This window comes from Pongo abelii, chromosome 9 (assembly GCF_028885655.2).
Source record: "Pongo abelii isolate AG06213 chromosome 9, NHGRI_mPonAbe1-v2.0_pri, whole genome shotgun sequence".
Classification (NCBI taxonomy): Eukaryota; Metazoa; Chordata; class Mammalia; order Primates; family Hominidae; genus Pongo; species Pongo abelii.
This window is the reverse complement of record NC_071994.2, coordinates 59438796-59463038: the sequence shown is the minus strand read 5'-3', so window position 1 is coordinate 59463038 and position 24243 is coordinate 59438796. Positions and strand designations below refer to the sequence as shown.

General features: G+C 54.1%; 2 protein-coding genes across 3 annotated transcripts in view; one reads left to right on the top strand and one right to left on the bottom strand.

The window, feature by feature from the left end:
* KCNC1 (potassium voltage-gated channel subfamily C member 1) overlaps window positions 1-24243 on the top strand; it is a 52146-nt gene that overhangs the window by 22736 nt on the left and 5167 nt on the right. Inside the window, exons 2-3 of one of the 2 annotated variants that reach the window (XR_008511602.2) lie at window positions 14293-16456; window positions 17560-20461. Coding sequence is in view for 1 of the 2 variants with exons in the window: in XM_024255414.3 (XP_024111182.1) it covers window positions 14293-15226; window positions 22092-22280 (1123 nt within the window). In the remaining variant the exon portion in view is untranslated. Of the gene's footprint in view, window positions 1-14292; window positions 16457-17559; window positions 20462-22091; window positions 22281-24243 lie in introns of those variants that run through there. The other variant, XM_024255414.3, reaches the window with a different exon arrangement.
* SERGEF (secretion regulating guanine nucleotide exchange factor) overlaps window positions 10046-24243 on the bottom strand; it is a 253741-nt gene continuing 239543 nt past the window's right edge. Inside the window, exons 11-12 of the mRNA XM_063728523.1 lie at window positions 12246-12296; window positions 10046-10311 (exon numbers count right to left, since the gene is read on the bottom strand). Coding sequence (XP_063584593.1) covers window positions 10061-10311; window positions 12246-12296 — 302 coding nt within the window. The 3' untranslated portion in view covers window positions 10046-10060. The remainder of the gene's footprint in view (window positions 10312-12245; window positions 12297-24243) is intronic.

Genomic DNA, 24243 nt, shown 5'->3' with positions numbered 1-24243 from the left:
TAAATGCATGTCTCTCAGACCGGTTCAAAGACAGTATGAATGGCCTCGTGAGCTTCCCATCACTGGTGGTGACCAACAGAGACATCTGTCTCAGGGTCACTGCAGATGAGATCATTGAACTGCCCCCTTGAGACGCCTATACAGGCATACCTCGGTGATATTGTGGGCTTGGTTCCAGACCACAGCAATAAAGTGAATATCGCAATAAAGCAAGTCACATATTTTTTGGTTTCTCAGAGCATATACAAGTTATATTTATACTATACTGTACATTATTAATTGTGCAATAGCATTATGTCTAAAAATGTACATATCTTAATTTTTAAATACTTTATTGCTTAAAAATGCTAACAATCATATGAGCCTTCAGTGAGTCATAATCTTTTTGCTGGTAGAGGGTCTTGCCTCAGTGTTGATGGCTGCTGACTGATTAGCGTGGTGATTGCTGAAGGTTGGGGTGGACATAGCAATTTTGTAAAGTAAGACAACAAAGAAGTTTGCTGCATCAATTGACTCTCCCTTTCACAAAAGATTTCTCTGTAGCATGTGATGCTGTTTGACAGCATTCCATCCACAGTAGAACTTCTTTCAAAACTGAAGTCAATCCTCTCAAACCCTGCTGCTGCTTTATCAGCTGAGTTTATGGAATATTCTAAATCCTTTGTTGTCATTTCAACAATGTTTATAGCATCTTCACCAGGAATAGATTCCATCTCAAGAAACCACTTTCTTTGCTTATCCATAAGAAGCAACTCCTCATCTGTTAAAGTTTGATCATGAGATTGCAGCAATTCAGTCACATCTTCAGGCTCTACTTCTAATTCTAGCTCTCTTGCTATTTTCATCACATCTGCAGTGACTTCCTTCACTGGAGTCTTGAACCCATTAAAGTCATTCATGAGAATTGGAATCAACTCCTTTTGAACTCCTGTTAATGTTGCTATTTTGACCTCCTCCCATGAATCACAAGTGTTCTTAGTGACATCTAGAATGGTAAATTCTTTCCAGAAGATTTCAATTGACTTTGCACAGATTGATCAGAGGAATCAGTATCTATGGAAGCTATAGCCTTATGAAATGTATTTCTTAAAGAATATGACTTGAAAGTAAAAATGACTCCTTGGTCCATGGGCTTCAGAATGGGTGCTGAGTTAGCTGGCAGGAGAACAACATTCATCTCCTTGTACATCTCTATCAGAGCTCTTGGGTGACCAGGTGCATCGTCAATGAGCAATAATATTTTGAATCATTTTTTCTGAGCAGTAGGTCTCAACAGTGGGTTTAAAATATTCAGTAAACCATGCTACAAACAGATGTGCTATTATCCAGGCTTTGTTGTTCCATTTCTAGAGCACAGGCAGAGTAGATTTAGTCTGATTCTTAAGGGCGCTGGGACTTACAGAGTGGTAAGTGAGTATTGGCTTCAACTTAAAGTCACCAGCTGCATTAGCCCTTAACCAGAGAGTCAGCCTGTCCCTTGAAGCTTTGAAGCCAGGCATTGACTTCTTCTCTCTAGCTATGAAAACCCTCAATGACATCTTGTTCCAATAGAAGGCTGTTTAATCTGCATTGAAAAATCTATTGTTTGGTGTAGCCACTTTCATCAGTGATCTTAGCTAGGTCTTCTGGATAACTTGCTACAGCTTTTCCTTCTCTATCAGCATTTGCTGCTTCTCCTTGTACTTTTATGTTATGGAGAGAGCTACTTTCCTTAAACCTGATGAACCAACTTCTGCTAGCTTTAAACTTTTCTTCTGCAGCTTTCTCACCTCTCTTAGCCTTCCTAGAATAGAAGAGAGTTAGAGCCTTGCTCTAGATTAGGCTTTGGCTTAAGGGAATGTTGTGGCTGTGTTTCAACTTCTATCCAGATCACTCAAACTTTCTATCAGTAGTAAGGCTGTTTTGTTTTCTTATCATTCATGTGCCCACTGGAGTAGCACTTTCAATTTCCTTTTAGAACTTTTGCTTTGCATTATTCAAACTTGGCTGACTGTTTGGTGCAAGAGGCCTAGCTTTGGGCCTATCTCAGCTTTCGACATGCCTTCCTCACTAAGCGTAATCATTTCTAGCTTTTGATTTAAAGTGAGAGACATGAAACTCTTCCTTTCACTAGACCACCTAGAGACCATTGTAGGGTTACTAATTTGCCTAATTTCAATATTGCTGTGTCTCAGGGAATAGAGAGGCCTGAGGAGAGAGAGAGATGGGAGAACAGCCAGTCAGAACTCAGATAACATTTACCAATTAAGTTTGCCATCTTATACGGGTGTGATTTGTGGTGTCCCAAAACAATTACAATAGTAGCATCAGAGATCAATGATCACAGGTCACCATAACAGATATAATAATAATGACAATTTGGAATATTGCTAGAATAACCAAAATATGACACAGAGACAAAAAGTGAGCATATGCTGTTGGAAAAATAGCACGGGTTGCCACAAACTTGAATTTGAAAAAAAATTGCAATATCTGTGAAATGCAATAAAGCAAAACGCAGTCGAACGAGGCATGTCTGCATATCCTATATGGAGCGCCTTCCTACTCACTGCCTAATCTGGGAATCTTATTCACGTATTTCTTATTCCAATCTGTGGCTTTCTCAAAAAAATGTTTGAGGCACCTAAGACACACCTACCACAGAACCCTTAAAAATAAAGAAGAAAAAATACATGTAGTATAATGAAGAAAAGAAATAGCTATACCCCAAACCCAGGTAAAGGATTCGCCTAGAATTGAGCACTAAATTTAGCCGAGCTCCCTGGCAGTCAGAGCAAAAGAGAAAATGTGAAGGGTTTTATGACTCATCATTTACTAACAGAAATGTAGACAGGCGTACTAGGAGACACCTGCTTGTTCTAAGCCCTGAAACACAAGAGGAATTTCCCACGTGGGATCCTGGTATTGCTCCAAGTCTAAGATGCTAATGGGAGAGGGTGAGAGGAGACCCCCGTTAGCCTCCGTGTTTATTTACCATCTGCTCTCCAGGAGGAAGGCTCAGTCCACAGGAGCAGGTGCGATATGGGCTCCTGATTGGTCCTTCTGGAGGCTAACACTCAGGTTTCCTGGCCTGTGGGACTGCAGGGGGCACTGTGGGACAGCACACCACAATCCCTAAGGCCTCCCCTAGGGCCCTCTGTACCTGCTGGTGGCCAAGAAAGGTCAGAGTCACCAGATCCGGCTACAAGGGCACCTCCATGCCACCTCGCACGGTGGGGCCTCTGCACACGCTGCCTGCTGCTTAGGGAGCTTATGGGAGGCAGTGAAGTCCGTTGCTCCTGAGGACAGTGAGACTGATCCAGTTCTGAGACCTCCGGCAAGATTCTTTCCCTCTGAATCGCAGCTCCTCATCTAGGGAGTGACATGATAACACCGCACTGGGCTGGCACGAGGTTTAAACGGGAGAGTGCATGGGAAGCCCCGGAAGCAGGGCCTGCCCAAGACTCAGGAAGCTGTTGTCATCTCTCTTCTTGTTACCAGAGTTAGGCGGGAAAGTCGGCAGCTCTGGCTTGAGCCCCACTCATCGTGCAACCTTGGGTGTTCTTTCCCTCCCAAGCCCTGGGGCAGGCAGGGGTCCACGTGGAAAACCCTGCAAGCATGGGGACAGGAAGTCCCCCTCACCTCGAGGACCGTGTCTCTCACTGACTGGAGGCCACAGGGCTGGATCTTGGACACACCTGGACTCGTCCACAGGAAGCTGGCTGTGTGCTGCACCGGCGGTTCCCACCAGGCTGTCCTTGGCTCCTGGTCCCTTAACAGGCAAGCGGTAGCAGAAGCAGAAAGAATTTAGAGAGAAAGGCCTAAAACTGAACACATTTCTCCCTTTAACTATTGCTCTGCTCAGCTTCCCACCTCCCTCACCTCTTGGTAATTTGTGAAAAACAAAAAACAAAATTCTGTGTTTGGATGTTCGTTGTTTGTGCAGGGCCGCCTCGGCCAACTCCCAGAATGCCAGTGTGCAAGGGAGTCAGCAGTCTTGGGATTTTGCCCTGGATCTGGGGAAGTCCTAGGCACCTGGCCTTTTCCTCCACACCCCTCAATGTTGTCTTACTTCCTGGAGTGTGTTCTTTTAAGGATGATGGAACTGCATCTCCAAGAGGTTACTAGGCCATAGGCATATGGTTCGTGGCCGAGCTGGGATTCAAACTCAGGTCTCTGAAGCCAAGTCCAGGCCTCCCTTCCTTCCACCATGGGGCCTACTTCCCAGCACCTACCGTGGTCCGTTATGCATCAGACCTGCCTAGCATGTGGGTCTTATCTGGCCCCATGGATCCCAAATGCCAGGATTGGCTGGTGGCATCAGAGCCACCTGGTGCACAAATTAAAGGTAAATTTCTGTTCCCACCCGTAACTACTAAGCCAGAGTCTCTGGGCTCTGCGCTTGGATGTCCCCTCAGTCACTCTCCCCAGCACTCTCCCTCCCCTGCCATCCTGCCCATCACACCAGCATCTGCCCACTCCTGCCTCCTTCGTTCCCCACCAACCACCTCCAGGGAAGGGTTCTTACTTCCAGCTCTCCTTTCCACCCTTCCAGGGGCATGGGTGTAGCCCCAACCGGGGCCTCCTTGTTGCTAAATCCAGAGACAGCTCCTCCGGCCCCATCCCACGGGATCCCTCTGAGGCCACCTCCTCAGGGACACCCTCTCCCCTTTTACTGCAGGACAAGGGCTGGCCATCACTGGACATTGGTCACCTGCTGCTGGTCCAGGCTCAGCCTCACTCACACTGCATGGGCTGAGTGTGGGAAGGGACGGGTCTCTGAAGGACAATGGTGGTGTTTTGTGCCTCAAACTCCCAGGCACCTCCCAGCTCAGCAGTTCCCATTCCATGACTAGAAGATTCTAGGCTTTTCTACATCAGAGACACTCTGATCCTAAACCTTTGGAGAGGACCAGGGCAGGAGGGTCCACCGGAGCTTCAAGGTGAGAGGCTCTGTGTGGAGGCTCAGCGGTGTGTCTGAACCCTTCCTTCTTGCTCTCTGTGTATTATTTCAACTCACTGTTACAATCACTGGGAGGCAGACAATGAAGGCTCAGAAAGGGACAGTGACTTGACCACAGTCACCTGGTTGAGTCAGGCCTAAAAAGCAGGCAGGTGTGACGTCATGGTCCTGCCGTTTCTGCTCCAGCCGCTACCTCCTCTGATGGTACTCCAGCTGCTTTGACTGGATCTCGAAGGCAGGTGGGCCTGAGGGATCAGAGGGGCCTGGAGCGCTGGAGGGATACTGCCTGAGCCAAGACTTGATAAGAAAATCGCCACACTGGAGCCCAGTGCTGATGCTCCTGGAGAACGTGTTTCCCCTCTCTGGTCCTGCTGAGTGCTCTGCACCCCTGGGCCACTCCCTCACTGTGCTGCGCCTTCGTCTCTCCATTCCCACCCGCCAGGCAGCTTTTGCAACCTCCTCCGAGGACCTCCTCCATCAGTGCTCTGGTCTTCTAATGACCAGGTTTCCACAAACCCAAGGTGCCACCGATGTAAGACATGTGCGGATCTAGGAAGAAATACCATTCCAGGATGTGTGCATTTTTTATGTTTAAACTTCCAAAAAAAAAATACGCATCTTGGGATGAAAGTACCATGGGAACCCCTGCCACCTCGGGATGGGCCAGCCCAGCTGTTGTGGGGGCTCTTTCTGGATATGACTCAGGTGTAGGGTCCAGAGAATGAATTCAGTGAGGTGAGCCGTTATCTCTTTGGGCGTCTGCGCCGGGGAGCTGCCTTTTCTGGCCCTGGCTCTCCCCCTTCTCAGATTGAATCCTGGGATGGAAAGTGTCACTGTGGAGATGCAGGGGGCTCCTGAGCTGGGCCGGCTCAGCCCCCCACCCTGCCTGTCACCTTCCTCCAAGTCCGGGACAGTCCCAGGGAAAGGGGCACACCCCTGGGCTGATGAAGGAGTGACCATCTCTGGCATGGAAAATGGTCAGGGCCCTGGGTTGAGTCTCGGCTCAGAGAACATGTGCCCAGAGTGCCTAGCCAGACCCTGGTTCCCTGGGAGATGGCCCGGACATACACATGCACACACTCACACCCACGCACTGCCCCACACACACACTACCCACACACGCAATGCACACACCCACACCCACGCACAGACTCCCACACCACCCCACACGTGCAATACACACACACACACACACAGACCCCCACACACCACCCCACACATGCACATATACACACCCACACCCACACACAAACCCCCACACCACCCCACACACGCAATACACACAAACCCCCACACCACCCCACACATGCAATACACACACAGATCCCCACACATCTCCCCCCACATACTCATATACACACCCACATGCACACACAAACCCCCACACCACCCCACACACGCAATACACACACACAGACCCCCACACACCTCCCCAAACATGTTCATATACACACCCACATGCACACACAAACCCCCACACCACCCCACACACACAATACACACACACACACACAGACCCCCACACACCACCCCACACATGCTCATATACACATCCACCTCCACACACCCCCCCCACACCATACATGCACATGTACACACCCACACCCACACACAAACCCCCACACCACACCACACATGCAATACACACACACACACCCCCACACAGCACCCCACACATGCACATATACACACCCACACACACACCCACACACCACCCCACGCATGCACACACCTACACTTGCATAGCCCCCCCACACACCACCCCACATGTCTCCATAGACACACACACACACACACCCCACAAACCACATATAGCCCCATATACACACACAACACAAACCACACATAGCCCCATAGACACACACAACACAAACCACACATAGCCCCATAGACACACACATACACACCACACACCACACATAGTCCCATACACACACACACACCACCCCACACAAAGCTCCATACACACTCACACACACCACTTCATACCTGTCTCCATACACACATGCAAACACTCCATATGTGTCCCCCACACACCCCATACATGTCCACACACACAAACACACCCCATATCTCTCCACACACACACACACGAATCACATACAGCACATGTAGCGACCATTTACACAAAACTTGTGCGCAGGCCTAGAGTCAGGTCATGTAGACATGGAACACCTACCCCACACTGACACTGCCTACCCCCCTAACACTCCCCCCAGTGCAGACTTCCCCAAGCAGGCTGCCACACGGCCGTGTTCCTGGAACATGCTCACACACACTCTGCTCACACCCTCCACGGAGCACCTTGGGGAGCTCCTCCCGCCCACTGCCCGCTGCGCCGGTGCAGCGTCTGGCACCCAGACACAGCGCTCGGGGGCCAGGCCTCCTTTGCCTGATGGTGCAGGCATTTATTGACAGAACAAAAAAGGGACTGGACCCCTAACCATCCCATTTCCTCCCTGTCCTCCCTCCCATCCCCCAGCTGGCCCAGCACACTGTGAGCATTGCCGGCCCGGCCCGCGGAAGTCCAGATGAGGCTAATTCAGTTTCTAAACCCAACTCAACTGACAATTTATTTAGGACAATTGGCCATCCCGCCTGCTCTGCATCACTGACTCCGCATGGATTAATTCAAAGGCTGCACACCCCCGCTGGGCAGATTTAATTAGGCGGAAAAACTGACCTGAAGCCTCTGGGGGCCTGGGGCCTGGATGTCAGCCAGGGCTCCCCTGATTAGCTATCACATGCCCCCACTGCCTGCAGCCCTGCCCTGCCTCAGAATCCTTAGAAAGGACCAATCCAACCCTCACTGTACCCAGGATGAAACTGAGGCCCAGAGAGGGGAAGGAACTTGCCAAGGTCACACAGCAAGTGAGCAGCCGCACCGGAATGTTGGTCCCTGCACCACGTTACAGCCATCGCCTTGTTCCTGAAACACCAGACTGCACGAACACAGCTCCCCAAGGCGAACCCCCGAACAGCTCCGATCCGAAAGGCAAGCACAATTTTCTAAAGATGACTGTGGCATAAATAATTCATAAATGAAAGTCATAGCACATATTGGTCATTTTAATAGATAGTAAATTGCCTTTCTGATTTATGGTTTCAGGGGTGGAGTTATGATAAAAATAACTTGGTGATTTATAAAACATTTTCTTAAGTCAACAGATCGTTAGTAGGTTTGTCTGACTTTACAGCCAACAGCTTCACCACCCTGGTTACCATAGAAATGGGATGCCTTGCTCTGTTGCCATGGCGACCACTTTCTAGAACACAATTGGTGGGTCTCTCACGGTTTGTGATTTGGTTTCGGGGGGAAAAAAGGCCAGAAACTACCAGCTTGGGTTTATGCCGCATTGTCAGACGATCTCGCCTGTGTTGTCTCGAAATTCTACAGGGTGGCAACTGCCATGGCCAGGCTGGGTGGCAGTTGCCTGAGGGCTGCCCAGCAGAGCTCCCTTTGTGCCCCCTGTCAGGCCAGCAGCCCAGGAGGGACTGGCCTCCCAGAAGGCCTGGATCCTGGGTGTGGTGGGACTCAGCTGCTGCAGGCATGGCATGTAGAAGGGAGATAAAGTCTGACAGGTCACACAAAATCAGGAAGCCCACGGGTGATGGGCACAGCCTAGGGTCGGGTAATCCGGGAGATGGCAGCCTGAGCAGGGAAGGCGGAGGAGGCAGAGGCAAGGTGGGCTGGAGCTGCCTGTCCTGCAGGAGGGGGACAGACACTGAGTCAGTTACACCTGGGGTCGGGAGAGAGAGGTCTGCAGGGAGCTGCCGGGGCACAGCCGGGGCCTGCATGTGCTCACAGTGTGTATGCTGTGCTGTTACCTCTGCTGCATTATCTGTGTATGCCGAGTGTGTATGCACGAGTGGTGGTGCGTGTGTGCGCCTTGCGGTGCAGCACCCAAGTGTTTCTGGTGGTGTGTGGCGATGTGTCTCTGCATGTGCTACATGGGATCCTGTGTTTACTGTGTGGTGGGGACACTGTTGTAGTTTGTGTGCCATGTGCACAGTGTCTGTGCTTAGGTAATGGATGAGACATGTGCTCTGGGTCACTGTGTGTGTTTGTGGTCTGTGGGTGACTCTTCCATGTCTCTAGGTGGCTTGGATTGGGAAGCAGATCGCTTATGTGGGAAGCAGTCCCCTAATCTTTCCTGCGACCCTACAGCCCCGGGGATGACAGCCCAGGCTTGTCACACAGGCTTTTCTGAGGCTTACCAGGCAGAAGGTCCCTCTGCTGTTGACATTATACCTTGCTAGACAGGGGCAGTGTCCCCACCCAAGGGGCTGCTCTTGCTCCAGTTGCTAGCAGATTCTGGGCAATGAGGCCTAAGAAGCATTCAGATGTGGCTGGCTCCAGCATTTGGATCCAGGTAGCCTTGCTCTGTCACTGGGGATAGGCACAACCTGCTCTTAAGGATTCTGAGCTGTGCCTGTTAAGCTCCTAGACAGAGCCATTTAGACACAATCAGGGGGCAGCTCTGCAGTGGGTGGGGCTGCGTTTTTAGCTCCAGGAGCTTTGGCGACTCTGGGGGCAAGAGCTTAGGTTCTAGAGCTCAATACACTTGGGAGGCCGAGTCTGGCGGATCACCTGAGGTCAGGAGTTCAAGACCAGCCTGGCCAACATGGAGAAACCCCATCTGTACTAAAATATACCAAAAAAAAAAAAAAAATTAGCCAGGCGTTGTGGTGGGCATCTGTAGTCCCAGCTACTCAGGAGGCTGAGGCAGAGAATCGCTTGAACCCAGGAGGCAGAGGTTGCAGTGGGCTAAGATTGTGCCATTGCACTCCAGCCTGAGCAACAGAACGAGACTCTGTCTTAAAAAAAAAAAAAAAAAAAGTAGCCGGCTGTGGTGGTGCACACTTATAATCCCAGCTACTTGGGAGGCTGAGGTGGGAACCTGGGAGGTGAAGGTTGCAGTGAGCCAAGATCATGCCACTGCACTCTAGCCTGTGTGACAGAGCAAGACTCCGTCTCAAAAAAAAAAAAAAAGAAAAGAAAGAAGAACACTTGGATCCAAGTCTCAGTCTCATCACGAGCTTTAAAACCTTGGCTTAGTCCCCGAACCTTTCTGTACCTGCATTTCCTCCTTGAAGCAATGGGGATATGGCCCCGTCTCACCAAGCTGGTGTGAGGACTGAGGGCGCATAGTAGGTCCTCAAGCTTTGGGAGCTTTTTCCTTTCTCCAGCCAGCCCTGGAGAATGGACACAAGGGACTTGGGGCTTCGTTGCTCTTGCTCCGGCTGTGCCTGTGACTGACCTCCCACTTGTCTAGACTTAGGAGGACACTGGGGTCTGAGCAGGCTGAAGCATCTTCCTCCACAGCACTCTAAGGGTCCCTTGGAGTTTGATGTTGCTGGGGCTCTGCCTGTAACAGAGGAAGATCAGGCCTCACAGTAGCAGAGGACAGGAAGGCAGGTGCCCAGGGAGCCTGAGCAGGGCGAGAGGCCTGGCCTCCACTTCTCCTGACTCTCCCTGGGGAAGGGGTTTTTGCACCTGGACCTGGCTTCTGCTGCCTGCTCCCCATCCTCCACTCCTTGGGCACTGGGGCCCAGAGAGGAAAGAATCTACACAGGCTATCCATTGATCCCTGAGAAACAAAGACTTTTTACCATAATCTTATAAGGCCTGAGTTTTCCAGTCGGGATCTGAACTGAGAGGAGCACTTGAGATGAGAGCTCTGAGGGCTGTGGGGGCGTCTGGGAGTTACCAGGCTCCTGGGACATCAGTGCCCTGTCTGGGCTGTTCCTGCGAGCCTCCCCACGCACTAAAGAGCCCAAGTCAGAGATGGGCTTGCTGCCTCCCTGGGGTGCATTTAGAGACTCCTGGGGGACTCCCTTCAATTGCTGCCTCCCGTGGGCCAGGGCTGTGAAGGGGAACCTCACCTCAGGGGAAGGGCCACTTAGTAGGGCCCTGAAGGATGAATGGGATTTTTCCAGACAGAGACTGGCAGGAGCACTCTCCAGCAGAAGGAATAGCAGATACAAAACCATGGAGGTGGGGAGACGCTCTGTGGTCAGAAATGGCAGAGGGCTGCACATGGCAAGAATGTTGGGTGCATGCAGGGAGAGGACCCTGGGAAATCAAATGAGGCCAGGACATGGAGAACCTCGTGTGCCAGGCTGGGGAATTTGGGCTTTCTCTGTGGGCTGCATGGGCAAAGCTGGGATTCCAGTTGAAAGCACCCTCTGGTAGCCAAGACTGAAGTCTAAAACCTGCTTTGATGGCAGTGACCCTGCCCGGAGAGAGTCCCATATGAACAGGGGGTACAGTGGAGAATGGATGTTGTGGGGCAGGGTGGTTTGGGAACGGGATGTCCTGGCTGATGGGGCAGTGAGGAGGGGAGGTGCCTCCGGCCTCCAGCCAGGATTGAGAGCCAAGTGTGCAGTGGGCCTTGCCTCTTGGCACCGTTCGGTCATCCACAGTGTGCTTGTTCCTCTACTCCTATACAAAGGCCAGGGCAGGGGGTGCAGCTGGGGGGCCTGCCCTGCCCTTAGGGAGTCTCTGGGCTGTGAACGCCAAGCTCCAGAATGGGGCCTTCTAGGGGGGATCTGAAGCCAGATACCCAGCAGACCAGGATGTGTGTTTTAGCTCCAAGAGCCTTGGCAACTCTGGTGATGGAGACAGCTCTGGAGCTCATTAAACTTGCAGCCAGCGTGGTGGCCTCTTCCCGTTGCTTCTGCATTGCTTTCCTGGTCTACCTCTTACGTGCTCCAGGTCTGGTCTTTCTAGGTCTGGGAGCCATGGCTTTAAGCCTCTACCCTGACTCTCTCAAGTGCGCACAAATTACTCTGACCTTTTTCCAGCCTCCTCTAGTTCATAGGGCTGAGGGTTCAGCTTTTCAGTCCACTGCATTGTACTTGTCTCTGAATGTATCCTTCACCTGAGCTAGGCAGGGAGCTCCCTGAGGCTGGAATGAGGCCTTACTCAACTCTGTGCCGGGCAGAACTTGGTGCCTTGTGAGGAATGGATGGATGGGTTCATGGGTGGATGGAAGGGAGGGATGGAGGGAGGGACACAGGAAAGAGGGAAGGAGAGAAAGAAAAAAGGAGGGAAGGGAAGAAGAATGAATGGATATATGGATGGAAAGAAGGGAGGGAGGGAGAGAGAAAAGAAGGGAGGGAGGATGAGTGGATGGAAGGGTGTATGAATGAATTAAAAAGGATGAATGGATGGCAGGGAAGGAGAGAGGAAAGGAAGAAGGGAGGATGATGTGCTGGTGAAAGAAAGGAGGGATAGGCCAGGTGGGGTGGCTCTTGCCTGTAATCCCAGCACTTTGGGAGGTCAAGGCAGGAGGCTTACCTGAGGCCAGGAGCTCAAAACCAGCCTGGACAACATAGGGAGACCCCGTCTCTACAAAATAAAAATTAATTAATTAATTAATTAATTAATTAATTAAAATTTAAAAACAGAAAGGAGGGACAGATGGATGGAAGGAAGGAAGGCTGCATACGGACCACACTTGATAGTGGCTCAGGAGACAGTTTTCTGAAAACTGCACAATGCTCTAGAACCAACAGGACTAGTAGTGTCCCGTTGACATAGCTTAGGCAGATCTCTTCCCGTTTCTGTGCCTCAGCTCCCCATTCGTAGCATGTGGTGTCTCAGAGCAGATCATATCTACAGGCTACTCTCACTCCGTCATTCTGAGATGCCAACTTTGTCACTTCCTTTTGCTCCCACCTTCCCTCAACACAGAATGTGGTTTGGAAGGTCCACATAATTCTTGGTTCCCAGATCCCTGCCAGGTTGAGTGTCAGGCCCTGTGACCATGGTTAATCCAAACAAGACTGTTCTGGGACTTCCAGGGCACCCCCTGGGTGGGGGAGGGGCATCATTGCAAACAAGGCGGCCTCTAGGGGCAGCATGGCTGCCTCCTGCTGCTGACACAGGGCGCGACCTCGGCCCTCCTCCAAATGATCTATGAGGGCAGGTCAGAGAACAAAGGTGTCACCCCTTACAGACTGTAGCCCGGAGCTGCCTCCTGGAGAAGGCACTGCTTTGGCCATGGCTAGGCAGGGAGAAGGGAGACCCGGAGGGGTGGGGTGCAGTGAGGACATGCAGGCAGTAGTGACTATCTGGGCCCCTGAGAGAGGGCTGACTGGCAGGGGCCCATCCACCCAGGGCAGGGCCAAGGGAGGCCACAGTACGTTAGAGTCCCGGCGGGGCTGGCAGGAGACTGTGAGAAGAGACCTTGCCCCAGAATCCAGTCTGAGCAGGAGGGTTTGAAACTCAGCTGCTCGATTCTGTCTCCTCGGTACCCATGCCTGCTGCAGGCTAGAGAAGCCCAGGGGGTCATTAGATGAGGCCTCCAAACCAAACCAAAGGGTCTCCCAAACCTTTTTGCTGGGGGCTCAGGGCCAGAGCAGGTGGTTCTGGACAGGCAGGGTGATCCTGGCCATTTCCTTCTCACTGGTGCTGTCTGAGAGAGTACGTGCCCACACATGTTTGGGAAGCCCCAGGCCTCCAGCAGCATCTTCCTCCCTCCCACTCACACCCCTACCCTAGGGCTGGAAAGGAGTCAAGCAGAGCCCGTGGGTTATGGTGCCTTTGGGGATCCCTGGTGCAATTCTCCTCCTGATGCCTAAACCCTCAAACAGTCTCTCTCACAAAAGATCATTCAGCCTCTATTTGAGTACCTCCCAGGACAGGGAACTCATTACCATGTTGTGGTGCAAGTTCCTAGGAAGACAGAGAGAGGGAGTACATTTTAAAAAGCTGTCTAAGACCATGGGGAAGACATACATTTTTTCCAGCTCTAGGCAGGGTAGAACCTGAAAGAGACCACATGAGGGAGGTACAGACCCATGAAAAAGAGCAAAGAGCCTGGAGTTGGGAGAACAAATGGAGATCTGGCCTCTGAGGGGCTTCTTTCCACTCTAGCTACCCCCTCTTATTTCTTTGCAAACTTCAGCCCCAGCAGACTGGGTCACTTTTATTGGGCAGGGTAGCTAAATGCCTTAACAAATCAGCTCCAAATCACAGTGGCTGAACACAATGGAAATTTATTTCCCACTCAGGTAACAGTTCAATGTGGGTATTTGGCTGATGTCTTTCTTTTCAGGGACCCAGGCTCCTTCCCTCTGTAGTTACACTAGTTATTGGGGCTTCCACATTTAGCTGGCAATAGGGGGAAGAAGAGAGCATGGAAGACGGAGTAGGAGGGTTTTAGAGCCTGCCCTGGCGGTCGTGCAGGCCCCCAGTGCCCTGAGGAGGGAAATGTGGCACGTGCTGCAGGGGGCCTGGTGCAGGCATCTTCCCCCGCCTGGCCCTGGGACTGGACAGAGGCAACCCAGGCTTCTCCACTCTGGGTGGGCCTCCCTCTGACACTGTGTCTTTATCCCCACAGTATGTGGCCTTCGCTTCCCTCTTCTTCATCCTGGTCTCCATCACCACCTTCTGCTTGGAGACCCACGAGCGCTTCAACCCCATCGTGAACAAGACGGAGATCGAGAACGTTCGCAATGGCACGCAAGTGCGCTACTACCGGGAGGCCGAGACGGAGGCCTTCCTTACCTACATCGAGGGCGTCTGTGTGGTCTGGTTCACCTTCGAGTTCCTCATGCGCGTCATCTTCTGCCCCAACAAGGTAGAGTTCATCAAGAACTCGCTCAACATCATTGACTTTGTGGCCATCCTGCCCTTCTACCTGGAGGTGGGGCTGAGCGGCCTGTCCTCCAAGGCAGCCAAGGACGTGCTGGGCTTCCTGCGCGTGGTCCGCTTCGTGCGCATCTTGCGCATCTTTAAGCTGACCCGCCACTTTGTGGGCCTGCGGGTCCTGGGCCACACGCTCCGAGCCAGCACCAACGAGTTCCTGCTGCTCATCATCTTCCTGGCCTTGGGCGTGCTGATCTTCGCCACCATGATCTACTACGCCGAGAGGATAGGGGCACAGCCCAACGACCCCAGCGCCAGTGAGCACACGCACTTTAAGAATATCCCCATCGGCTTCTGGTGGGCCGTGGTCACCATGACGACCCTGGGCTACGGAGACATGTACCCGCAGACGTGGTCCGGCATGCTAGTGGGGGCCCTGTGTGCGCTGGCGGGCGTGCTCACCATCGCCATGCCCGTGCCCGTCATCGTGAACAATTTCGGGATGTATTACTCCTTAGCCATGGCTAAGCAGAAACTACCAAAGAAAAAAAAGAAGCATATTCCGCGGCCACCGCAGCTGGGATCTCCCAATTATTGTAAATCTGTCGTAAACTCTCCACACCACAGTACTCAGAGTGACACATGTCCGCTGGCCCAGGAAGAAATTTTAGAAATTAACAGAGCAGGTAGGAAACCTCTTAGAGGCATGTCGATCTGACCTTTCACCTCCGCCCCCTGTAGCGATGATTCCAGATCCAGTCAGACTGCTTCCTTAGTTCCGTGGGTGACCCCGGACCCCGCACTCAGTCTGGAGGTGTGGAGCCTGGGGGCCCAGGGAGATGCTGGGCGGCCAAATTCAGAAGGCGAGAGCCTGCTAGAGGAACCTCACTGGTGCCCCTGGGTAAGGAGGTTGACGCGGTTGGTCTCGTGATGTTCTGAAGAGACAACGCGGCCCGCCAGGTTGCTGAGGACTAACTTAGCAGGAGCCAGGGGGCTCTGCTCAGCGGGGCAGGAGTCCGGTGTGAGTCTCTGACTCAGGCTACTGACCCGGTGTTGGGACAGAGTGGGGGCGGGTGTGATTTGGAAATGCTAGACAGCCTTTGATCTGGTCCTTACCACGGCTCCCTTCAGGCTGTGTAGATGGCAGAGATGGTGCATGGGATCTGGGCAGGAGGGTCCCTTGCAAAGGCAGGTGCAAGGGTTCTCACCCCCAGCAGAGCCTGTCTCCATAGCTGAGTAGAATTCCTGCCCTGATTCGGGCTGCCCAGCTCGAGGTCCTTCCCAGGAGACGCCTGTAGCCCTCCGTGACAAGCTTACTTACCCCATAGCATGCCGAACCAACTCATCTTCTACCACCACTCTAGAGTTTAGCCTTTATCTTTAGGAACCTGTTGAAGTGACTCTAGCTTTCACGTTGTCTGTTTGGGTTGATGGTCGAGTGGGAGTTTCCGGTGACCTGATGGAAGCGGCTGCCGAGCAAAAGACTAGAGGGGGCCGCCACCCTGGGCAGCTTAGATGAAAGCACTACAGACCAGCAACAGCCTCCCACCGAGGGTTCTCCCTGTTTCCAGCGGTAGGGACTGCAGCAGCAATATAGATATCCCAGCCAGTGTACAACCACTTTCCCGTGAATTCACTGGGGGCCGGGAGGGGGGAGGGGGGCGTGAAACAATACTAGTCACCGTGGGATATATTCTAATATTCCATGGCTAGTGGTTTGTTATGGGACTATCTCAGTTTTATGAGAACCTGCACATAGCACATAAAGTTGATCATGGGGCTCTGGTCCGAAGATATAAAGCCCATAGTCTACCTCTACCCATGGAATACCATCGACTTATTCTGTGGACACAGGGATTTCAAAGGAACAGATGACCCAGAGAAGAATGACAGCACTGAGTAAGAAGGAGTGCCAGGTGAGCGGGAGGTTGACGTGACAGTTAGGTGGCATTTAGTCTATGAAGGACCTCCCCATGCCCAGGTCTGGCAGGAGGCTGCTGGCTAGCTCAGCCCCAGGTGGGGAAGTTTCGCCCTGGTTTGGGTGGCCTCCCCCAGTGGATGATTGATTTTCTTCCCTGCCATCGTGCTCTCTGACCCACCACCCCATCCCAATCCTCTCCTGGCTGTACCCCACAGCTGTGCTGGCCCGAGCACTACCCTCAAGGCCCATTTCTTTGCCCTTGGGGGTTTCCCGGCCCTTTCACCCTGCCGCATACCCTCCCCTTCCTGGGATTTCTGTAGGTGCCTGAGAGGAACATGGCCAGGGGTGGGCAGGGGTCTCCGAGGCTGAAACAGCTCCGAGCTCTCTGCTTTGGATTAGCTAGTTACTTGATTTCAGGAGCTACCAACAGGGCTCTGGGCCTCTAGGGGGAAGGCGTGGGCTGGCCCAGGCTCCAGCTTCCATGTGGGCCTGGCAAGAAGAGCTCAGCCTGAGTGGCATCACCGTGGCACTACCTGGCCCTTCCTCTGCATCCTCCCAGACACTGGATCTTTCAGGATTGTTGCCCCAAGCGCAGGTGCCCTGGGCCAGCCAGTCAAGAATCCCCAGTGCTCTCCAGGCAGGCCCAGATTCCTCTGTACTCTTGGACAATGACAGTATTATCCTGTGCGGAGTCCCCCTGCCCCCCAGGGAGTGCAGATGTGTTTGTTCAGACATGCACACCAGCTAATCCCAGGACACAAAACCTGTAAAACCCATGCACTCCTGTGGGATTGCCCCTGAGCTCCACAGTCTCTCCTCAGCCCTGCTTTTGAGAGCCACTTTGCCGTGGTCCCAGGTTTCAGGGGCCCAGACAGTTCTGGCTTGGACAGTCTCTGTGGCTGAGGAAGTATTTGGGGCCCTCCCAAGCTTTCCCTCTGGAGCTTGGATGCCAGGATCCCTCCTGCCTCCCCCGCTTCCCAACTGTGCTCCCAAGCCCTTCCCAAGCACTCACTTCCCGGTGGTGTTGGTGCTGTCCTGATATCCTGACCCCCGAGGCTCCAGCCTCATCCCTCACCAGAACACTTCTCCCTCCAAAAGCTGGCGTGTGAGACCCCGGCTATCCACCACCAAGAGGAGCTGCGGTCTTTAGGGGCGTTGTCCCCACTTCTGCACCCCGGAGTTCTTCCCATTTGCCTTTTTTCCTGCTTGCAGCCATGCACCTAGATGGGCATAGGGTTGGGGTGAGTTTGTGGGAGAGTGAGGGGGAGGCCAGGGGCAAGGAAGGTAAATGTGGTGGCCCCACAGGAATTGTGAGAGATGAGATGCAGCCCCCCAAGGCCTTTTCAGTCTGACTGTACCCCCAAGGCAGTCTAGTGGCCTCGCCAAAACCTGAGGTTCTCCAATTCCACTTTTAAAACCAGAGTTAGGGGCTGTGTGTGGCATGCTGGGTTCTGAGGGCATCCCTCCCGCCCCCCTAGGCCAGCCCCCAGTGGTGCCAGCAGCACCTGCCCCTCACCTCCACCTCTTGGTCTCGCCTGAAGACTCAGTCTGTGTGTCTGTCCCAGGGACAATCTGGTCTCCTCCTCTGTGCTGTGGCTGGCATGGCCTCAGTGTCTGAGGGCTTGTCCTGGGAGGGGTATGAAGAATCCAATTCTCCCCTGGTTGTAGGACCTCTTGGGGGATGCTAGGAGGGCGCCCTGGCACAGCCAGGGATTGCCTGGGGCTGAGGGACCCAGGAGAAGCTACTTCTCTCCCATAAAGGGGCTCCCTCCTGCATCTGCAGTCGGACGCCCAGACCGCCCACTCTGGACAGCCCACAGTGCCTCCTCCGTCCTGCCATGCCCATTCGCATGTGTCTTGTCCATCTCTGCTCCTGTGATGTGGGTCAGTCCTTTGTGGTGCCGCGTCCAGGGCTGCAGGGTCCCACGTCAGTGAGCAGTGGGTGGCCGGGGAGGGGGAGGAGGTGGCCGAGCTCCCTTCCTGCCATGGCACCTAGAACAGCAGTGAGGTCCCAGAGAAGCCCCTGCCTGGGCTCCCTGGGAGCTAACCCTGCAGCCTCTGGGTTATCTTTGGCAAAGGGGTCTAAAGTCCCCTATCCCCAGCCCCTCTACTTCCCCTGATGGGCGGCAGTGGCTGCCCAGTGAGTGGTGCTATCCATGGAGGGGGAGGGAGCTAGGCAGCACTGACTAGGCGGCGGGTGGGGCTAAGAGAGTTTCTGCAGGGACCCAGCTGCAGGGTCAGCAGCCTGTGGGCCCTGAGTGGGGTCCTTGTTGTCCTCAGGTGGGCTGTGGGGGAAGTAGCGGAGAAATGAAGTGACGCCAGGGGCTAGGCATGGGTGTTCTTTTCCGTGTTGTTCACATTTTCTCTCTTTCTCTCTCTCTCCACTAATCATGTTTCTCTCTCTCTCCTCGTTTTGTTGCATGACTTGTGCCGGTTCTCGTGATTGTTCCCTGCTCGTGTCTCAGACTGTCCCCATTTAGCCCGAGACTTTTTTCCTGAGTCCCCAGCTGGGCAGATCCCTCGGGGCTAAACCCAAGGAGATGCCCAGCAACTCCCAACCCACCCCAGCCCCGCGTGCGCCCCTCTGGTGCCCGCAGCTGGTGTGAACAGTAAGTACTTTGGCGGTGCCTGGAGACCAGGGCAGAAAAGCCAGCTCTGCTGACTGAGGGCCCAGCCTCGGGTTCTCCTTGCTCCAAAGTTTTAAAAAAATGACCCTCTCGCGGATGCTCATCTCAGCCCATTTCAAGCCTGGAAACCATCTCTGAGACGCTGTCCATGCTGCCATTTCATCACTGCAGGCCTGTGGGTCTAGTGGGGGCCTGGGGGCCCTGGGCTGGGGGAGGCAGGGCCCCCAGCCTCTGGAAAGCAGGTGGGAATGGAGGCTCCTAGCCACTATCTCATCCAAAGGATGGGGCAGGGGCAGGGGCTCACACCTTTGGCCCTATTCATGGGTTCCCCAGATTTATACAGTTGGCCCCTCTTTGGTTTCTCTTTCTTCAAGCCACCCCTCTGGAGTTGGGGAGGGAGAATGCCCCAGTTTCTGAAAGCATCTTAAACCACAGATAGACTAACAGCCCAGGGGGCTGGGCTCATTCACAGAGCTAGACTTAAACTTCCCCACCCAATCATTAGTCCCTCCTCAAAGGTTAGGGTTGAGAGAAGCAGCAGGCCCTAGGGGTGTCCTGGGAATCCCCCAGGAGGGAAAGGTGCCGGGCTGTCATCCCTCCAGGGATCCCTGATGGATGTTCCTTGTCCCCTGCCCAAAACCATCCCGAACTTTGGGCCCTTTAGAGATTGTGGGAGCTGGGAGCCCCCAGGGCCTGGGGGCTTGTGGACAGAGCCAATGGGCGGGGTCCCAGCATTCAGAGCCAGAGAAGGGTCTCAGGCGGCACCATTTCCGCAGAGGCAGAGGCAGAGAGAAGGCACCCCCCTCTGACCCACCCCCCCAGGAAAGAACTGCAGGCTGTGGACACCTCCCCTGGCAGAGGATGGCCAACAGAGACTCAGCAAGTCCTCACTCCCCTCCCAGAAGGAGACGCTGCCTGGGAGGACCCACTGTTCTCCCCTTGAGGAAAATTCATGCAGGGTGCTATGGGCCTCAACCCCCACATCGTCATCCGCGTCCTCTCCATACTGTTTCCCTCCCCTCTCCCAACACCCTCCTCCCTCAGCCCGGAGACCCTTGGATGGAAGACGGGGCCAGCCAGAGTGGGAGGCAGGACCAGCGTGTCTGTGAGCACACGTGTGTGCCTGCAGACATGCCCCAAGACCCCAGAGACGCCCCGGCCCCAGTCACATGGTGTCAGAGTTACCTTGGCAACTGGACTTTTTGGTTCAGAGTAAATTGGGAAGCGAAGCCCCTGGGATTTGTCAAGAAACGCACTGTACGTGAAATGCTTTGCCATCTTGTACGAAAGACTTTTTTTAAGTTCCAAAATTATGATGGGATTTTTTTGGATTTGCTTTACGAATAAACCTGATTGGTCCATTTCTCTTTTGACTGACTGCCTCTTTGTAGTGACATGATGTGTACACGGGTGGTAATCCCACCCACGTGCACGCCCAGCGTGTGCACGTGGGGAAGGATCACTTCTGCGTGTAGTTACATGATGTGAACAGGATCACGGGAGAGTGTTCAATCGGGTGGACATTGTCTCCAGCCTTTTCCCCCCACTCTACTCTTTCAGAGAGCCTCCCCTGACGTGGTCATGCCCAAGTTGGTTTCCCTCTTCCACAAAAGGGCTTGTGCTTGAGGCTCTCACCCTAGATGAAGTATTGGAGTTGGCTCCACCCTGGCCAGGAAGATTCTGCTTTGAGGGCAGAGAGTTTGGGGCAGGTTCGGTCCTCAAGAGTGATGGGATGGGGGCAAAGGCCAGTCAGGGCTACCTCTGTCAGCTCCAGAGGCTTCCACGGCTCTGCTCCGAGATCGCGGAGAGACAGAGCTCCTTGCTCTGGCCACACTTTGCCCCCACCAAATGTGCTCCCAGACCTCCTCCCAGGCTTCTTCTCAGGCTGCCACAGAGGCCAGAACTCCAATTTCCCCCACCCAAGTCCATCAGCCGCTGTTGTCTTCTACACATTCATCTGCCTTGCTTTGCCCGGGACACTGACCAGAGGGGACAGAGGAATGGGAACCCCTCCCAAATCCATGTCCTGCTGTCACAGCCTCATGCATACATCCTTGTTGTGCCTGTGCAAGCTGACCAGGCCTGCTGGGGGCAGCATGGAGTGGAAGACACTGGCTTGATATGTGTGGGGACCAGAGCAGACTGAGTGATCAGCTTGGGTCCATCCGTGTGGGGGACGGAGCAGATGGAGTGGTCAAATTGGGTCTGCATGGGCAAAGAGGAGACTGTGTGACCAGGAGTGGTCTGTATGGGGGTCCGGGCATAGAGTGACTGGACCAGGTCTGTGTGGGAACAGAGTAGACTGTGTGACCAGGCTTAGTCTGTATGGGGAACAGGGCATACAGAGTGACCCACTTGGGTCTGTATGGGGTTGGGGTGGGAGGGGCACAGGCGCAGGCTGAGTGATTAGATGGGGGGTGGGGGTGGTGTGAACCAGGTGATCAGATGAGATCCAAATGGGAGATGGGGTAGAGTAGATGAGGTGGTCTGTATGGGGCTAGGGAAACCCGAGCAACAGGCTGGCTGTGGACGGGAGGCAGCCGGGCTCTGGTCAGCAGCAGAGGGGTCCGGAAAGGCCCCTCTCTGGACTGGAGTGTTTCTGCGTGTCTGTCTGTCTTCTCCCTGAGCTCTGTGTCTGGCTCTCTCCCATGACTGCATCCACACCATCCTATTTCATCGGCCCTGCTTGGGGCCCGGGGCCAGCCCCCAGCACCACACCTGCTGGGCCCATCACCAACTCATCTTTTTGCAAACTTTGAGCAAACCCAGGAGTCCCCACTCCCAGCACTGTGGGCAGCCCGAAGGCTGCCTGAATGAGCTGAACACCCCCCCCCGCCCCAAGCCCCCTGCCTTGTGCCCTCCTCCCTCCACAGCCTGCCCGCTTTTCCATCCTCAGGGACGCTCAAGCTGCCCTCTGCCAATACCCCGCTTCTGGCCTGTCCCCCCCCGCCCCCCACTAAACAGTTTTCAGTGTCTCAATAGCTTCTGCTTATATGTTTGAAGATTCCAAACTGAATGGGGAGGTGGCGAAGGCCGCGCTGGCGAACGAAGACTGCCCCCACATAGACCAGGCCCTCACTCCCGATGAGGGCCTGCCCTTTACGCGCTCGGGCACCCGCGAGAGATACGGACCCTGCTTCCTCTTATCAACCGGGGAGTACGCGTGCCCACCTGGTGGAGGAATGAGAAAGGGTATGTAGAGGAAGCTGGAGCACCGTGCATCGTCCGGGCCGCCTCGCGCTCCTGCAGATGGGTGGGCAGGGCGGCGGGCAAGGGCGCTGAGGGGCAGGCAGGCTCACCGAGGGGTGCAAGGATGGAGGGAATCTCCCAGGGTCGGCCCCTGGAGGGCTGAGGCCCTTTCCCCCAAGTGAGATGTCAGGCTGGCTGAGAGAACTTGAGGCCCTGGCAGCTGTGGGTTGCTGGGAGTTGAGAGGGGATTGGACAGGTTGACTTTAGGCCATGACCCCAAGGCAGGGGTACCCAGGAATGCAGGAGGAGCCTTGACTCCCCCAGGCTGCTCTTGCAGATGGCAGGTCAGGTCCCAAAGGCAAAGTGATCTCTCCTCTCCCCTGGTTGAGGAGGGCAGTGGAGTGGGCCAGGACCCTGTGAACTTAGCTACCCAAGATCCATGTTCTTGGCATGGAAGAATCATCCTTGAAAGATAATCAATCCACAGGCGAGAGGGAGGAGAGGCAAGAAGAGAGAGATGTCTTCAGGTCTTGGGGGTAAGGCCATTGTCCTTGCAGTCAGAATATTTCCAGTGGCAGATCGAGAACTTGCCAAGAGAAGGTGGTTGAGCAGGATGGTCCAGCCCCTTCCATCCCCAGCACCCACGGGCCTCTGCCCGGGATGTGGTCAGCACTCTCTTGTGGTTGGTGAAGGCTGAGGCTGCTGGTGGCCCCTGCTCCAGGTCTCTTTGTAGTCAGAACGCTAGGCTGTCCCCACTGGAGAGAAAGGCTTCTCCTAGAGCTTCAGCACTGGCTGGGGAGAGGCTTGGGGTGGGGGCCCAGGGCGCCCGAGCTCAAGGCTCCAGGCACTGGCCCGGACCTAGAAGGCAGAGGATGCCTTTCTTGGTGCAGCAGACTGGCTGGGCAGCTCGTGCATGTCTTGGAGCGCCTCACACGTGCACACAGATGCATGCTGACTGGGGTGAGCAGGCTGGGTCAGAAGAGGAGCTGGGTTTTTGAAAGCAACAGTTGGTGCAGCCTATGGTCATTCACAACTGCTCCAGTATTTGAAGTGATTAAACCACATGCAGGAGAAAACAGAATGCAAAAGCAAAGGCAAACCCAGAAGAGGAGAGGCAGCCCGCACGGAGACGAGGGAACGTGGTTCTGGTCACTGGTGCTTAGTTGTGCCCACCTGATCTAGGCTGGTCTCTGCTTCCCTGTCCTGCCCAGAGGTCCTTTGGGCCCTGGCACGGTGCGCAACTCCCTGCATGGTGCTGCATGGCAGAGGGCTGCCAGCCTTCAGGAGGGTCCCATCCTTGGCACCGGCCATGGATGGGCCTGATGTTCCCCTTTGTGACTGGCTTTTTCCCAGTTGGAGGTGCTAGAATGCCCAGAAGCAGAATGCCCGAGGAGTGAGGGGAAAAGCAGGTAGACGGTTCCCAGTGTCCGTGCCCTGCCCAGTAAGCTCTCGTGGGCTTTCTGTCTCCATCATCTTGAATGTTAGACTGATTGGTGTGGCCCCAAAGAGCAGACAAGACAGTCTCTTTACTGTGCTGCCAGAAGCCCAGGGAGTGTGGGACAGGAACAGCCCTGCTCCCTGCAGTGGCTGGGAGTCCAGCAGTAAGCACTGTCCACAGGAGATACCCATTCCTCAGTCCCACTGAGGCTTAGGTGCCAGAGTCTTTGGGAGGCGCTAAGGGTGAAGTGTCCCTCCCCACATCCATTTGGCCCGCGCTTTCATGGAGCCATGACAGCCGCCGAGGACTTGTTTTTCTCAGGCGAATTCTGAGCCAGAAGGCATGCAGGTGTGTGAGTCAATGTGCAGAGCAGAAGTAGGGACTCATCCCATTCCCCCAGGAGGGAGAGAAAGAGGCGTGCTAGGCTGGCTCAGTGCATGGGCAAACCAAGCCAGCTGGAGAAGAATCTGCCTGCCTCTGCATGCGGCTGTTCTGTCTTTCCTCCTCCTTCTTAAAAACTAAGTACCA